This window comes from Xiphophorus couchianus, chromosome 16, assembly GCF_001444195.1.
Source record: "Xiphophorus couchianus chromosome 16, X_couchianus-1.0, whole genome shotgun sequence".
NCBI classification, from domain to species: Eukaryota; Metazoa; Chordata; class Actinopteri; order Cyprinodontiformes; family Poeciliidae; genus Xiphophorus; species Xiphophorus couchianus.
Genome location: NC_040243.1, coordinates 15,391,771 through 15,409,163, shown reverse-complemented (window position 1 = coordinate 15,409,163; position 17,393 = coordinate 15,391,771). Strand labels below are relative to the sequence as shown.

Below are 17,393 nucleotides of genomic sequence, written 5' to 3'. Positions count from 1 at the left end.
ATGTCCCTACAGGTGTGTTTTGTATTGATCTCATCCAGCCAGACTCAAAGATCGTTCAGCCTGGACAGTCTTTGACAATCACCTGTCGGGTCTCTGGTTATTTGTTGACCGATAGCAGCTATGCAACAAGTTGGATCAGACAGCGTGAAGGAAAAACATTGGACTGGATTTTAACCATGTGGAGTGATGGGAGCGTAGCTCCAAATAATGCTCTGAAGAACAAGTTCAGCAGCAACAGAGACACTTCTGCAGGAACAATAACGATAACAGGGCAGACTCTCCAGCCTGAGGACACAGCTGTATATTACTGTGTCAGAATCAGCACAGTGCGACAAAACACCAAGATGCCCACACAAATACTATATATGACCTGTTTAATCCTAAAAAATTTATCATGTGCAAGCCCTAAAGCTTTGGCACTTGAGAATTTACTACAGTAAATCAACCACTGTGTTGATAGAAATTGCCTTGCATTGCTTGTCCTGCACAAACCTTTTTGAAATAGATATCATTCATAGAACAAGCAGAATAAATTAATGTCATTTCTGAGATCAGTGGCTAGTGCTTTTACCTCACTCCAGAAAGTTTCTTGATTTCCTTTGCAACCCTAGATGGACCAACCATGAATGTAGAGTGAATTAATGAATAAGATCAGATTCATAATATTATGGTCTTTCGTGTGAGTGTCAGTTAATATTAGTAATAAATCATTTGCTCAAAATTTACTCTGAGTCAAGTTGTATTTCCAATTTGTTTTTGAGTTAACACTATTGTAGAGGTTCCTCCATCTTTTCCCCAGTGTTAGTATTTATTTAAATTCTTTCACAAAATATATTTAGAATTTTTCACACAATATATTTATAATTTCACTTTCTTGTGGTGGTTACTGCATTAGGGTGTTTACTATTATGGGTGCACAGATTTAGTAAACGCCTTATGTTTATTTGACTATTTATTTAACTATTTTGTTTTGCTGAGTTTGAAGGACTGGCTGGGGGAGAGGACTGGTTGAAAGACAAACCAGGAAGTGGAACAAACCATCAGGCTGCTGGAAACAGGGGACTTGATGTTGAAGAATCTGCCTCTCTACTAATAGCATAATTGTTAAAACATTTTTGGTGTTAGGTTGTTTTGTTTTTTACAGTTGTGCTGTAGTCAAAATGTTTTGGTTTGAATTAGGAATTTGTGTTTATGCATTGTTTGTCTTTGTCTCATCTCCCACCCCTCCTCGTTTGTATAGGCTAGCCTTTGTGTATAAATTCTCTTGTGTGTTCATTTTGTGAGGTCAGTTTTGGTTTGTTATCCTGAGTTAGGTATGCCTTAGTTGATGATTTCTTTTGGTCCCATTTTGTTATATTTTTTGAGATTTGTTGTTGAAAGCCTTTTGTTAAGATTTTTTTGAAAAATAAATAGAAAATATTTTTTTTATATTTGCCTTTGTCCTTTACTGGGTAGACTGTAACAACTATTATAAATTAATTATCCTTGTATTTCTGCTCTCTCAGTTCCAGGCTTCTCTCTTAAGATTCTCATTGCATTGTGTTTATTTTTCAAATACTTAATCTAAACCTGGAATTTGCCACAATTTTGATTCTTTTCCCACATATTGTGATGTGAACAGTCCCTTTAGTTAAACCTCCTGCAACTCGCTGACAAACGTTTCATGTAAAGCTTGGAGCAAAAGACAAACCGAAATACATAATTTTCTTATAATAAAAATTCTAGCAGAAATCTATTACATTAAAGTCTATCCACAGATGAAGAGTGTTGAGTTAAAAAAACTCTGCATGTTTGCATTGTCATGGTTTTAATAATGGTTGAACCCAAAATGTCAGAGAAGTATATTATTACAGTAAAAAAAAAGACTTTCAGTCAGTTGCATTAATTTATGGGTGGAGTCAATGCAAAACATGGATCTTGCTGCCTTTTCATATCTGACCATGAAGATAACGCAGAAATCAGTTTGCTGTCATCTTAACATGATGGACCGGAAGAGAGGACTGTTACTCATTTTTATTTTCTGTGAAGGTGCAGAGTTTCACTGATATTCAGTTTCCTTATCTTCTTTTGTGTTAACTTAAATAACTTATCTTCCTTTTTACAGGTGTTGTTGGTCAGACTCTGACACAGTCTGAGTCAGTGGTTAAAAGACCTGCAGAATCACATAAACTGACCTGTACGGCCTCTGAATTCTCACTCACCGGCTACTGGATGCACTGGATCAGACAAGCTCCTGGGAAAGGACTGGAGTATATCGCTACAGATGCTGGCGGCAACAACTTTTACTCTGAGCCAGTCAGAGGCCGGTTTACTGCTTCCAGAGACTACGACAAACAGCAGCTGTATCTGCAGATGAACAGTCTAAAAACTGAAGATACTGCTGTTTATTTCTGCGCTCGAAAAACACAATGGCTGATATTGGTTAAGAACCTGCAGAAAATCCTGCACACCCTTCAGGTGTAAAACATTTAAGCTTCAATAAAGTAAAGGAAGGTCAAAAGTTTAAATACGTCATCACATATTAACTTAGATATCATCCAAATAATTACAAGAACATTTAATCAAATCTTTAAAATCCAATTATTCATCAAGACTGCATACACAATAAAACATGCAGCTGATTTCTTCACATTTAAAAGTATGTGAAGATATGGAAATAAAGTTTAGTGAACAGTTTTTGAAATGTCTTTGGTCCAAAGAGTGGAAAGAAGAGCTCCAATATCAAGTAACATATTTAAGAACATAGTTTTCATAGAACTGAAAAAAAGTTCATGTTTGAACAAAAAGAAAACAATCAATAAGCAGGTTTGCCCTATTTATTCTAAGTTTCTGCATGTTAGGAGTAAATCCCTCTCTGGTTATTATGTACCAGTATATTCTCACAGATGAGACACAAACTTAGAGATTAGAGACAAAAGCAGAACTAAAAAAATCATCTTAAAATATAACAACATAATCATAAAAACAAAACAGAATCATGCTGGTGAGAAGTAACTACACATTCTTTTAGATCCAGCAGTAGGATTTCATTATTATTAGAACTTGACCTCAGTTACTTAAAACTTCCCACCATCAACTTATTTATTTGTTTAAGAAAGCAAAACTAAAATCGGAGCTTTAGAGAAATGTTTAGTACACACCTTCATGTAATCCCTTTGAACTGCTTTATGCTATACAAATAAACATGACTTTACTTAACACCTTACACTGTGATTAAGTATTCATTTTTTTGTCAGTCATGAAATTATGTTTCAAGTCAGGTCACGTTCAATAGAGTGTTTTAGTTTACTGTTCCGAATAAATTTACTTTACTACACTAGAAGGAAATTTCACACAATTGCGTCTTTTTACTCTGAAACCACAGGCATCAGTGACACGAATGAAACTTATGTAACTGTGGACACAGTCAAATGCATCGACAGAACAGCTGCTGTTTTGGTTTGTGAGTTCCTGCAGCTGACAGACATTTTCTTAAAAAAAAAAAACCAAAACTCAGTAGCAGTTCATTTTATTTTAAAGTTTCACTTTTTACAGAGGCAGTTTTAAACATTTTTGTAGCACAGTTGACTGACACAAATTGTCTGATGGGGATTTGGGGGAGTGTTATCTTTGATGACCTCTGGAAACATTTATTAAATCTTTAAAATAATACTGGTACAAACAAACATTTCTGCTGCACAAACAAGTGCAAACCAATTTTGTTTATTTTGAATTCTGGCCTATCTGGCCAACTCCAGATAGGAGTTAGTCTCCTATCTGGGTGAGGAGGCCAACTTCACCCAGATATAAAAAATATTGAGATAAAATAATTTGTCATAGGAGAGTCAAGACAAATAAATCTGAGAGAAAATGTCTTGGTTTGATTTTTATATAATTAAATTTTTCTTTTATTTTAATAATTTTGACTGTAGAAAAAATAATGTATTGTCAGAAAAAGCTTCAATATTTTTAACTTCATGATTTTTTTATATGAAGATCAAAATGGTTGAATTTTGTTGGATTACAACTGTTTATTATTAGGCTCATTTCTTGAATAACTATTTCCTATTTGCAGGATTATAAAAGACAATTTTGTGCCTGAATAGATTTTCCCATTACATTTCACTGGAACATACGATGAAGGAGGAGGAGCTTCTGTTAACAAATTCCCTGAGAGTTGAAATCCTATTTAAGACAAACTGGTAGTTTTTAAAACTTACGAAGAACACTTTCAACATGGCTCTCAGAGACGTAACCTTGTTAGTGGCTACTTTGTTTATTTTGAGCGGTGCTGAAGGTCAAACCATTAGAGAGTCTGAACCAGCTGTTAAAAACCCTGGAGAGTCTCACAGACTCACATGCACAACATCTGGTTTTAGGTTCAGTGGCTCAGTGTGGGTCTGGATCAGACAGCCGCCTGGCAAAGGACTTGAGTGGATTGCTTTGGTGCACACATCTAGTAGACCCATCTATTATTCAGACTCAGTCCAGGGTCGATTCAGCATTTCCAGAGATGACTCCAGCAGTAAAGTCTATCTCCAGATGAACAGTCTGAAGACGGAGGACTCAGCGGTGTATTACTGCGCTCGGAGAGACACAGTGAGGCAAAGTATCACAAAAGTCAGACAAAAACTACTTCCTCTGTTTACACCAGCCACACAAAGCATTTGATTTTCTCCTTATAGCAGTCTGTTTGATCTTTCTTTACAATATTATATTTTGGTGAATAAGTCACATAGTAAATTTACACAATAATTTACAATGCTGGCCCCATTAGGGACAATGGTGTTAGAAAATGGATGGATGGATGGATAGCAAAATGAGTGATTAATTGTTCAGTGATAAATAGCTTTAAAAATAATTATAAGATCAAAAATAAACGTTACTACCCACAATTTTGTTTAATTGATTTTTATTTTTTATGTTGTCATGAAATACATAAGCACAGTAATTTCGATTGTTGAAAAATTAGTTTTCAGTGCAGTAGTGGAGGTTTTTATACGGCAAATGTAATTAGTTTTTTTTTTGTTTTGTTTTGTTTGTAAAATTATGATACCAATTTCATTAAATATGCAACACATGGGACCAAGTTCCTCAGATCAAAACTCAAGTGACATACATTAATCTGAACAACTGGTATATTTATGGTAAATATAAATATTTCAAAAACTGTCCAAAAGTCTTCTTAGGTCCGTTGGAAAAAAAAAAAAGATTGTTGCATATCTCAGTTATAGTAATGTATTCACACTGAACACAAGTTAAAGTTACATTTTTACTAAATAAACCATAAAAGCAGCTATGGCTTTGAATTTGAGGAGACAGTAAAGTTCAGCATCAGGCTTTCTGACATTTATGACTATAGAGACATTCACTTCTCACTCATTTCTTATGATCAGCTTTGAATTCAGTAAAAAGTATTCAAAATGTTGCTCATCTGAATTTAGTGACATTCATCAATCAAACTCATCAAACTTAAGCTTTTGCTTATGCATATCGAGAGGCATAACTTGTGCTAAAACATTGTTCAAACTTTAAAACATATATTTCTCTATTATTTACCACTGTATTAGTGATGTTTTGCATTTCTTCTTTCTGAAAATTAAATTTTATCCTCTCATATAGGTTTTTATAAGCCATGTACTCATAGAAAGATATGTAAATCCAAACTCTCCACCCATGTCTGCTTGTCCTATATATTTTCACCAGAACAGCTTTCGCATTTGAAATCTAAACTGTAACCATGATAGTCACAGGAAGTATTTTCCTCTTAGCTGTTATTTCAGGTGAGTTAACTCTACCCAGCTGAGAAAAAAAGAAAAAGCTTCCGGTGATGTCTGCATTTGTCAAAACTTTGTGTTTGTTGCAGCTGCTCGGGGTCAGTCCCTCACCTCCTCTGAGCCAGTGGTCCAGAGACCAGGACACTCAGTCACTCTGTCCTGTAAAGTACAGGGATTGTCTCTGGCTTGGCTCCACTGGATTCGTCAGAAACCAGGAAAAGGACTAGAATGGATTGGACGCATTGACAGTGGCACTGGCACTATATTTGCCCAGAGTTTCCAAGGCCAATTTTCAATCACCAAAGACACTTCGCAAAACACAGTTTCTCTGACAGTGAAGAGTCTGAAACCAGAAGACGCTGCAGTTTATTACTGTGCAAGAGAGACACAGTGACACAAAACTCTACAAAGCTGTACAAAAACTGACAAACAATAATATCTATGAGAGGCAATGAAGCGTGTGATGCTTTGAAAACACGTTTTCTATTGGCTTAAAAGAATGCACTGTGTGGAAAGTCTATGTTTCTGTAGAAATAAAATAAAGTCTACTAAGGAATTAACAAAAAAAACCCTCCCTTTTCTTTCAGTCACCATGATTCCCTGTCTTAAGTTTTTACTGAAATTTTGAGAAACATAAAACAGATGGGTATATGCACGGATAAAAGTGTAAGTGGAAAGAAAGATTTGGAATACCTACAGTTTAAGTCTGCATTGAAAGATCCTGTAGACACAGGAAAAATGTATAATTTTTTATCACAATATGCAACCCATTCTCACTCCCTACTCGTCATATATTGACGCAGGGGAAGGTCCGTCGGCGTCACATGTTGACGCGTGGGGTAGCCTTCGCATCAATATGTGACGCATGGTCAGAAATCGTCCCGACTCGTCAATATATGATGAGTCAGGAGTGAGAATGTGTTGTATTATTTTGTATTTTAATACATAAAAAACAATACATTTTATGGGTATGAAACACGATGGCACTTTCAAGCTGGGGCAAGAAAAAAAAAAGATACATTGTTTTAGACAATGCCTGAAGGTTTTTCTGTTCTGGCTTGAAGATCAATTATTGTTGTTTTCATTATTGTTATATTTGTGTTTTGGTTTGTTGAAAACTTGTAATTACACTTTTTATGCACATTGTGTCTGAAAACTGAACCGTAGTGCAGTTTTTCCAGAGTTTGTTTCATTTAAATGATAAAAAGAGATCTTAGATGATTATATTTAGAGAGCAAACTAAAATATAACACAAACACACAAACTATAAGTTGTGGTATGACCATATGCTTTGCAGTTTCGCATCTTTGAACACTAGAGGGCAGTCAATGCAATAAAATACAGTGCTGCTGTTTTGCTTGAGTTATATGGCAAACACTAATTAGATATTTGTTTTATTTTAGGAGTAAATGAAATATTTTTATTTCCAAAATCATTTAATAAGATGAAAATGTGTCGCAGCAGATATGTTTGATTTTATTTTACTTTTTATTTTTTTGCACAAATAAAGACTACAGGCAAACATCTTCATTAATTCACAAGTCTTATATTTGAAGTCATGTTGTGTGCAGAAGGAATAACATTTTCTCCCAAATATTTTCTGTAAAACAGAAAGGAATGTATATGACGGTAACAAGACTAACTAAAACATTTACTTCACGGAGATTCAGAAAATCTCTTAAAACTTTGACCGCTGTCAAAGTTTTAGTTCCTCACAAAGTCAGCTTTTCTTCACTTAAGAAATGTCCATGATGTATTTTTTTTTACATTCTGAAATGTCTCGCGACTAGTTAATAAGCAAATATTTAACCAGACGATTCCTCAATTTGATTGATTGATGTTTTGTTCTACTGTTTGAGGAGGAGTCAATGCAAAAATTCAGTCACTTTTAATACTTATATGACTGTAGATGGTGACAGAGAGCAGTGATCAAAGTTCACATGATGGACTGCAAGGAAGGGCTGGTGTTTTTATCCTTCTGCTTGGCTTGTAAATAAATTTTCTTCACTTTCAGAGACTTTTGAGATGTTTACATTCAAGCCTAATGTTTTGCTAAATTTTTATTTTTAACTTTACAGGTGTTGTTAGTCAGACACTGACTCAATCTGAGTCGGTGATAAAGAGGCCAAGCGAAAACCACAAACTGACCTGTACGGCCTCTGGATACACATTCAGTAGCTACAGCATGCATTGGGTCAGACAGGCTCAAGGAAAAGGACTGGAGTGGGTTGCTTATATCAGAAATGATGGCAGTCTAATATACTACTCTCCGTCAGTTCAAGGCCGATTCACCATATCCAAGGACAACAGCAGACAACAGGTGTATCTGCAGATGAACAGCCTGAAAACAGAAGATTCTGCTGTTTATTATTGTGCTAGACACACACAGTGAAAAAAACAGCGTGAAGAGCTGCACAAAATCCTCCACCTTCATCCTAGAAAAAAGCAACATAGAAAAATACAAAATAAATTTACAAAGTCATAGATTCAGTCATTATAGCAAGTTAATAAAACTTTGAGACACCATGATAGTTTGAGGTTTAACCTGTCTGGCAGTTCAGTGGTTAATGGTATTTAATCTCTCTCTCTTGTAGTTGTGGAGCACAGAACATTTATATACCCATTGTAAAAAAAAAATAATTTAATTTTATCTTTTGCTACCATTCACATGGTGTAGGAAAGAGCAAAGAGAAAATTTGAACTTATATGTCTTTATTACTCCAAGTAGAAACCAAAACAAGCAAACAGATGCTCAGCAAATTTAAAAATGACTTTAAGCATGTTTTACAGCTTGTATTTGTTTCTGGTAAACAACATCCAGGCACTCAATTTAATTTTTTTTTTTTTTTTTTACTCTTTTAAATATTTGTCACACAATTTTTCTCCCTGGTGTTTTCAGCCACTCTCTGCGCAACACACAGCGGCGTAAGGCGGAGTTAATGCAAAACGCAAATGTATCCCTGCTTATTTATGACTGCAGGATAAATGTCAGAAAAGAGTTAACACACAAGTTAGCATGATGGACTACAGGACAGGGCTGCTTCTTTTAATCTACTGGACAGGTGAAGGTTTTCACAGATTTTCACATGACAAGAATAAGATTTGTGTTACTGACAGGAGTGTGTGCATGTTTTCTTTCCCTGATTTGACAGGCCTTGATGGTCAGACTTTGACTGAATCAGAACCAGTGGTGAAGAGGCCAGGAGAATCTCACAAGCTGACATGTACAGGCTCTGGGTATACATTCAGCAACTATGAGATGGACTGGATCAGACAGGCTCCTGGAAAAAGACTGGAGTGGGTTGCATACATAAGTAACCCCAGTGGTAGCACCCAATACGATTCTCCATCAGTTCAAGGCCGCTTCACCATTTCAAGAGACAACAGCAAACTGCAGGTGTATCTGCAGATGAACAATCTGAAGGCTGAAGATTCTGCTGTTTATTATTGTGCACGGCAGCCACACTGTGACTGAAAATAGTTTAGCAGCTGTACAAAAAACATGAAACTGTGCTAATGTTAAAGCTGTGTGTGAGGGAACATTGCTGCAAATTGAAAAGCTTGAAGAAGCTTTTTTAGCATCTTAAAGTAATAGGCTACTTTTGTATAAAAATGTGTTTTTAGATCAACTTAAAGAAAAACTGTCTCAAATTTGCATTTTTACACAACTGCCTCAGTTTGTTTCTTTTTTCAGCATTTCTGGTGTTTTATTTAGTGAATGGCTTTTGAACATTGTCTTGTTACATTATCCAATTTTCAATTTGCCCCAGCTTTCAAATACAAAACCATACATTTAGTTCTAGAAAACTTCACTATACAGAGAGATCATTTTCAACTTAGAATCCAGGTTCTGTGATCCCAAACCTGAATCATTAATCTCCACTCCTGTACAGGAAAGTTGCATGAGCCTCAGTTGTAAGGACTCTCTCAGCAGCTACTGCACAGCTTGAATCAGAATTGAAGCAAAAGATCTGGAGCGGATTATGGTGAAGTACACTTGAGCTTTATACAGCAAAGATTCACTAGACAAAAAAAAAAATAGGTTTTGTGACAATTTGAACACCTTTGACAAAACAGCAACTCTAAATGAACAAATTTATCCAACCTTACACTTTAGTATTACAGCGTGAGGCAGCATACAGTAACAACACATGCAGAAACCAGTCAAAATATTCTGAATAGTTTCAGAAGAGGTGCCCTCACTCCATCAGTTGTGCAGTTCATCCTTTCTCTATATTTACTGATCTACTTCATCAAACATCTACTGTAGTTCCAAGCAAGACTGGGAGTTTACCACTGATCTCAGTTCCTCCCTTTTCTCAGGAGGGGTTAATGCAAAATGTTTGGCCTTATTTATACAACTGAAGAGGTTGCCTGAGAACAAACAACATAATTAAGCAGAATGGATCATAGATTAGTACTACTTATTTTTATTATTTGGGTGGCAGGTGAGAAAACGCTTCCATAACTTGGGTCAGTATTAAGGGAATTGTCTGCAAACAGAGATTTAACTTAATGATTGTGTTTTCAGGTGTTGATGGTCAGACTCTGACACAGTCTGGATCAGTCAGTAAAATCTCTGGAGAATCCCACACACTGACCTGTACAGGCTCCGGATTCACATTCAGCAGCTACTGCATGCACTGGGTCAGACAGGCTGCTGGGAAAGGATTGGAGTGGGTTGCTGCTGATTGTGGAGGCAGTAGCAAGTACTACTCACAGTCAGTCCAAGGTCGGTTCACCATCTCCAGAGACAACGGCAGACAGCAGGTGTATCTGCAGATGAACAGTTTATCTGCTGAGGATTCTGCAGTTTATTATTGCGCTAGAGAGACACAGTGACTGAAGTTGATTCAGTGGCTGTACAAAATCACAAAGTAATTTTCAAAGTCATTTATTACTTTTATCCCATTTAGGAGGAAATCTTCTAGTTCATTACACTAATTTTAAAAAAACGGAAAAACAAAACAAAACAAAATCAGAAAAACAAATGTTAAGACTGTTCTTTTTTTCTAACTCTCACTTTAATATTCACTAAATGATATTTAGATTCATATTTTAAACATGGCACAGATAAGAAGTCTAACTTTGGTACAGAAATAGTTTGTTTGTGGTTTAAATATGCCACAAATTTATCCAGTGGTCAGTTATAGCTCTTATCATGTAAGACATTGTAAAGACTTAGAGCTATTAAAAGTTTTTAAGCAACAAGTCTTAGTTACATAAGTTACCCTGCAGGTATGAGCCAACACAGTGGATGGATAAATGAATGGATGGTATTAATCCTTAAACTGTTTAAACAGTTTCAACATTATCATGAGAGACATGTTTTTTTTTCTTTTTGTATTCCTGAGAGCTTAAACTTCTAAAAATGAGAAATAGTCATACATGTAATTTTTCCCAATTTTTGATGACTTTCAATATTGAAATGAGATTCATCTAAATTACGAATCCCATTGACCCACAGGTGACAGGAAGATGTGGTAAGATAACACAACTTATGTTAACACAAAGACATAAAAACACGCCTCAGAAAGAACAGCTGCTGTGGTTTCTGACTTCCTGACATGCAGTGGTCATTAATACGTTAAAATTGCAATAACATTTTATTTAGTTTAAAAGTGTACAGTGTGAGTGGATGTTTATGCATGTGGCATGTAACAACCCAAAATTACAGCTCACTTTCATTAAACCACTACTGATAGAAACGGCTTGTTTGGTTTTATGCAAACTCACTGAGCCCCTCCTTCCTCTCGTATATTTATAAATTATATCAGCTGGGAGTGGAGACACTTCCAAATCACAACATGTCTCCTTTAGCTCTTCTGCTGCTGTTGGCAGCTGGATCCTGTGAGTAACTCTGCATTAGTCATAACCAACAGATCTATTTTATCACTGCCACTAAGACATGTTTTTCATCCAACAGGTGTGATTTGTGAACAGCTGACACAGCCGGACTCTGTAAATGTGCATCCAGGTCAGCCTCTCACCATCACCTGTCAGGTATCTTATTCTGTTACGAGCTACTGGACCTGCTGGATCCGACAGGCAGCAGGGAAGGGACTGGAGTGGTTTGGATGCAGAGTTGGCTCATCTACATCCTACAAAGATTCACTGAAAAATAAGTTCAGTATTGACATAGACTCCTCCAGGAACACAGTGACTCTTAAAGGCCAGAACATGCAGTCTGAAGACACTGCTGTGTATTTCTGTGCAAGAGACCGCACCATAACACAAAACATCAGACGACCAAACAAAAATCCCTGAGGTCTCAAAGACACCAGAGGGGGAGCCCTCGCACTGCAAATAAACCAACGTATGCCTCAGCTTAGGAAAATTAGAGAAGAAAGTGATAGCACATATGAAAATTGCAAATATTTACAGCCATATAATTTGTTGATAAAAAGAAGCATGCAAATAAGTTATATGTTTCAAACAGTTTGTCTTTTGGTGCAGAATTTGCTTTTAGTTTTCTCTTATTGCAGGGACGATTTGCAGCGCGAGTGCTTTAGTGTTAGGCTTGACACAAGCATTTTGCCCCCTTAATTATTTTAAAAGAAAAAGTTATTTACTTATGTAAAGAAAATATTTCACTTGATAAAGATACATAGTAATGTTAAAAAGGTTTTCAAAATTAATGGACCCTTTATGAAGTTTTTGACTTCAGAATCAAAATAGCAGTTGAATATGACTTTGACGATGATTTTTTATTGTATGGCTTTAACAAATAATGCTGTCATAATTAAATAATAAATATTTTACAGTATGAATTACATCACAATTTTTTTTCCCAATATGCCCATTTAAATTGTCAGAGTATCAATTCAGTTGCTTTATGTTTGCTGGTTTGAGAAGAGCTGTAAACACATAATAGTGAATGGCATCATTTACAGTATGTCTGCTAGGATGCTGGTTTGGCCACTTCAAATTGTCTACGCCAATCACAACAACTGACCAATTTGTTATTTTCCTGAGAACTAGAACAAAGTTCTTTCTGACTTAGCTGGAAATTTTGTACTTCAATATATAAATGAATTGTATGCACAAATCTCTTAAACTGCAACACACATACTTCATATTCCTTGATATGATAAAAAGATTCGCTCAGAATGTGCTGAGAACAAGGTGCAATACTTCCCAAGTCAGAGCTGGAGAAAAAAAAAAAAGGTTTTTTAGACTACTCTTACAGGTTTTTATTATCTTATCTTATATGATTTGATCTTTGAGCATGTATTTGCAAACAGAAGAAACAATAAATACTAATTGTACTTTCACTATCTAAGAATCTCCAAGCCTCAAACGCTCAATAAGAAGTCCTTTATGACATTTGAATAATAAAAAAACTTGTTTTCTTGAACACATGTTAATTTGAGATATAATTTAAAAAATGGCCTGCAAGTCTTGAACAATCTTATATTTTTCTGTAGCTGCAAGGTTTCAGATTTGTTTATATTTTTAAATTGACAATATTTCTTATTTTTTGTATTTTGCCAGAAAATGTTTGAGTACAGTGACCAAACTAAATATCAGTAACATAACAACCTATAAGCTATACATAAACTAAAGTCTGCTTACCCTCTCTGTTTGGTTTTGGGAGGAGTTAATGCAAAATGTAAATCTGTTCTGCCTCTACTTATTTGACCATGAAATAATTGGCAGAGAACAGAAAACTGAGGAAGATATGATGGACTTGAGGGCACCATTGTTGCTTATTTTTATTTTCTGTGCAGGTAAAGAATATAACTGATGTGTGTTTTATGCTGTTCACCAACTTACATACATAAACTGTTCTGTGCTCTGACAGGTGCTGATGGTCAGACTCTGACACAGTCTGAATCAGTGATTAAAAGACCTGGAGAGTCCCACAAACTGACCTGTACAGGTTCTGGTTTCACACTCAGTAGCCACTGGATGGACTGGGTCAGACAGGCTCCGGGAAAAGGTCCAGAATGGGTCGCTACTGAAACTCGGGGCAGCCAGCATTACTCTCAGTCAGTCCAAGGTCGTTTTAGCATCTCCAGGGACAACAACAGACAGCAGGTGTATCTGCAGATGAACAGTCTAAAAACTGAAGATTCTGCTGTTTATTACTGTACTCGAAACTCACAGTGACTGAAGTCGGTTAAAAGCCTGTACATAAACCTACCACCTAAAAATCCTTAATGAGACAAATACTTAAAATGAACCTAACAGTTGTCACAGAACAGTTGGATCTTTTTTGGACCAAAAAAACCCCACATACGAGCAAAAAGCAGCTATCGGCCAAAGCTGGTCAGAAAATGCCATACATATACATGCTGAAGCCTTTCATTTAGTTCTTGTTTTAAACTTGCAGGATGGGGTATAAACAAATGTTTTTACTTTTATATCTGTCCATCCCTTATCTATACCCACCTGTTGATGCAGGGTTGAGGTGGAAGTGGTCTCCATCTTCAGTGGTCATTGTCAGAGAGGCGGGGACACCCTGGACACATCACCAGCTCATCACAGGGGAAGACAGAGACACACAATCATGCACAATCATCAACAGCTCACACCTAAGGGGAATTTAAAGTCCTCTCTCATTTACAGTAATATTCAATAAGTTATAATATACAGTATGTGCTCCATTGAGACTACAAATCACCCTTAATTAAATATACTTTTTATTATGCCCTTATTTGAGATTGCATTTTGTAGTTCACTACAATCATATTAAGATTTTTTTTTTTATTTATTTTCTTTTTTTACTTGAGTTGTATTATGGTTTATTTCCAAAATTGTAAACTACTTCAAAGTCAAAGAGTATTTTATTGTCAATTCATCATATGTACATGTACTAGACATACAAGGAATTAAAATTTTGCTTCTTGTTATCCCCCAAAACGTTTTAATTTTGTACATTAATCCAAACTGGTGGATTTTTGAGACAGAAAATTATGTCTTGACTCATTAGTTTAACTCTGAACACTGAATTATCTCTCTGCTCCTGGAAAAACCTTTGCTTTGAGCTACAAATGAACAAAAAGTCTACAGAAATGCTTTGAGTGTTTGTATTCAAAAAGTATTCTTTACATGCTATAATTGATATGTTGCCACAGTACTCCCCGTTGTTTGCTCTTCCTACTGTAAATCCAGTCTTTGTTAGATAATTCTGACTGCCTTCTTTAATTGTTTGGAGGTGTTGAAGTCGTGAGACCCAGGTTGAACACACTCAGGGGAGCATCTAGGATTTCAGCTGAAAACTTTGAATACAAGCAACCTCAGATTGGCATTTAATCACAGTGATTGTAATAATTACTCAAAACTTTGTGTATGTAAATTTATTGTGAAGGCTATTGTTACTGAATGCTTATTGTAGCATGTATGGAATACTGCTTTACTAGAAATTATCTAAATAAACTGGTACAGAGAAGAGTTTTCTTGATACAAGTTCAGGTGAAAAAGACGCCCAATCTTTAGCTCAAGTACGCAATTTTTTCTGGTATTTCTACAGACAGTCATTGTTAACATGAGCCACACACCTACTAAAAAATAGCATATATATATTTTTATAATCTGTAATTTGTATATTTGGTGTACGACAGTTTCTCATCCTTACATATCTGGGTTTCAACTGTAAAAATGTGGTGAATTTGTGCAGTCTGCATCCTTTTTAAGTAACCATGTAGCATATGCAGAAGTTTAACAATAATACTTTTGCACATATATTTCAACATATTCAAACTGATCACAACTTAATCCATGATCTGTTAAAAAAACATATCTTAATAATTAGCAAAAAATGTTTCCTTCTGTGATAGAAACAAAGTGTCCATAGTTAAACTAGTTTACTAGTTTATAGGTCCTTCCAAAAGATCTTGAATGTGAACTTTCTTTAGCAAAAAGTGCACATATTATGGAGCAGTAATTCAAACTATTTATGTTGGTAAATGTACATGTAGTTTGTGAGAGAAGTGTAATATATTTGTTGTGTAAATAGTCTAGTGTCAGATGACAGATGTTTCTTGCATATTCAAAATTAGCTAATAATTGCTGGTAAATTACATTTATGTTTTTAATAATCTATGAAGAAAATTCTTCAACAACATGCTATACAAAAACAGCTTTGCCTGCCAGGTCATTTACTGTCATACTGCTGTTAAAAAAGAGGGCATAAATTTAATCAAAGGACATGTTGCAGTTTAAATATTACCTGGTAACATTATTCGAATGTCACTGCAAAATGCACTGGCTGGTTAGGTAGCAAAATTCTAATTTATCAAAAACATTCAACACTGTCGTATAAAACATTTTAAAATATCTTACTAAAAATAAGTAGAAAAACTTAAATTGCTGCTATTCCTTTTTTTTTCACTTACCTCTTTACTGTGGTAGGTCCACCTCCTCTCTAGTGAAAAGAAGAGTGTGTTTTTGTGCTAGAGTTATCTGTGGTGATGACTACTATGGGGCCACAATAAAACACACCCCTACAAAAACCCTGGGAAAACAATATGATTGAACTTTTCAAATGAAATTACTCCTGAAAATCTGTTCACACAACTCAGAGGTGTTATCATTTCTGACAACACCTTTGAATATCAGAAAACAGATTTTACTCTATATATAAGCACATATAAGCATACAAAAAGACAGACTAATTTGTGTTTTAGATAGAAGCTATAAAGCTCTACAAGTTTTCAGACTGATAAACTATTAAGAAATCTCTTGAAAATGTAGAGCTCTTTAGCTTAATATTATGCTGCTTAGAAAAGCTCATAAAGGTACAAATGCTGCAAATTAGCTTAGTTATAAGCACTATGCTACAGGTATGGAACTGCTGCTTTGTACAGTGTGTCTACATTAATGTCTGTTTTTCCCTATCAAATAAACCTAATAAATAAAAATGCAAAACTAAGAAATATGCAAGAGAGCTAAAAAGAATTTCATTATGTAAAACATTAACACTTCATCAGTAGTGTAATGTTGTAAAAGAATATAGGTAAGAACTGTCTTGTATAATCTGACAAACATTGGTCTTGAGTGATTAGTGTGGGTAATACATGCAGCCCGAAGAATGGGTACTTTTGAACATTTAAATCAAAAAAATGTTTCAGTATTATTATGCTAGCCTGTACAAGTGGAAAAATGGTAGGAAAAAATGGATCAAAAAAGACTAAGTGAACAGATCAGAATAAAGAAAGCAAAAATCTAAATGCTAATGAGACCTATTATCTACATAAAAGTAAGTGAAAGAGACATCCCATTACATTTTAAATATGTAGTTCACAAAGAATTACGAATTCAACAATGGCACTTGATAAAATAGATTTTTTACTGGTTTTCTCAATTATTGACTGTGTGGTGTCTTTTATGAGTTTGTATTTTTTTGGTTTTATGATGTACAGCACTATGAACTGCCTTGTTGCTGAAATGCGCTATAGAAATAAACATGATTAATTGATTGATTAAAGAAATTTCCATCAACACTTCAAAAATCTTTATGAAACATTTAATGCAAAGTAAAATCTGTTATCATAGTTTTTTCCAGGTATTTAATTTTAAAACTTGTAAAACTAGTCATATAATCATTATACTCATGCTGTTCAACTCCATCCTAAAAGATGTAATTATGTATTCCCAACTAACAAAGAACTATACATCCAAGAAGCCCCGTTT

The 17,393-nt window shown here is 35.1% G+C and overlaps 1 protein-coding gene and 1 gene segment (V, D, J or C); both read left to right on the top strand.

Moving 5' to 3' along the window:
- Positions 1 to 17,393, top strand: part of LOC114159458 (uncharacterized) — a 259,878-nt gene that overhangs the window by 199,713 nt on the left and 42,772 nt on the right. Inside the window, exons 3-4 of one of the 3 annotated variants that reach the window (XM_028041436.1) lie at positions 183 to 194; positions 2,640 to 2,642. The exons of the other annotated variants lie outside the window; for them this stretch is intronic. Coding sequence (XP_027897237.1) covers positions 183 to 194; positions 2,640 to 2,642 — 15 coding nt within the window. The remainder of the gene's footprint in view (positions 1 to 182; positions 195 to 2,639; positions 2,643 to 17,393) is intronic. 3 annotated transcript variants of the gene reach the window in all.
- On the top strand, positions 10,960 to 12,031 carry LOC114159469 (immunoglobulin heavy variable 3-74-like). The segment is given in 2 exon segments: positions 10,960 to 11,606; positions 11,683 to 12,031. Coding segments are annotated over 2 exon segments (384 nt in total).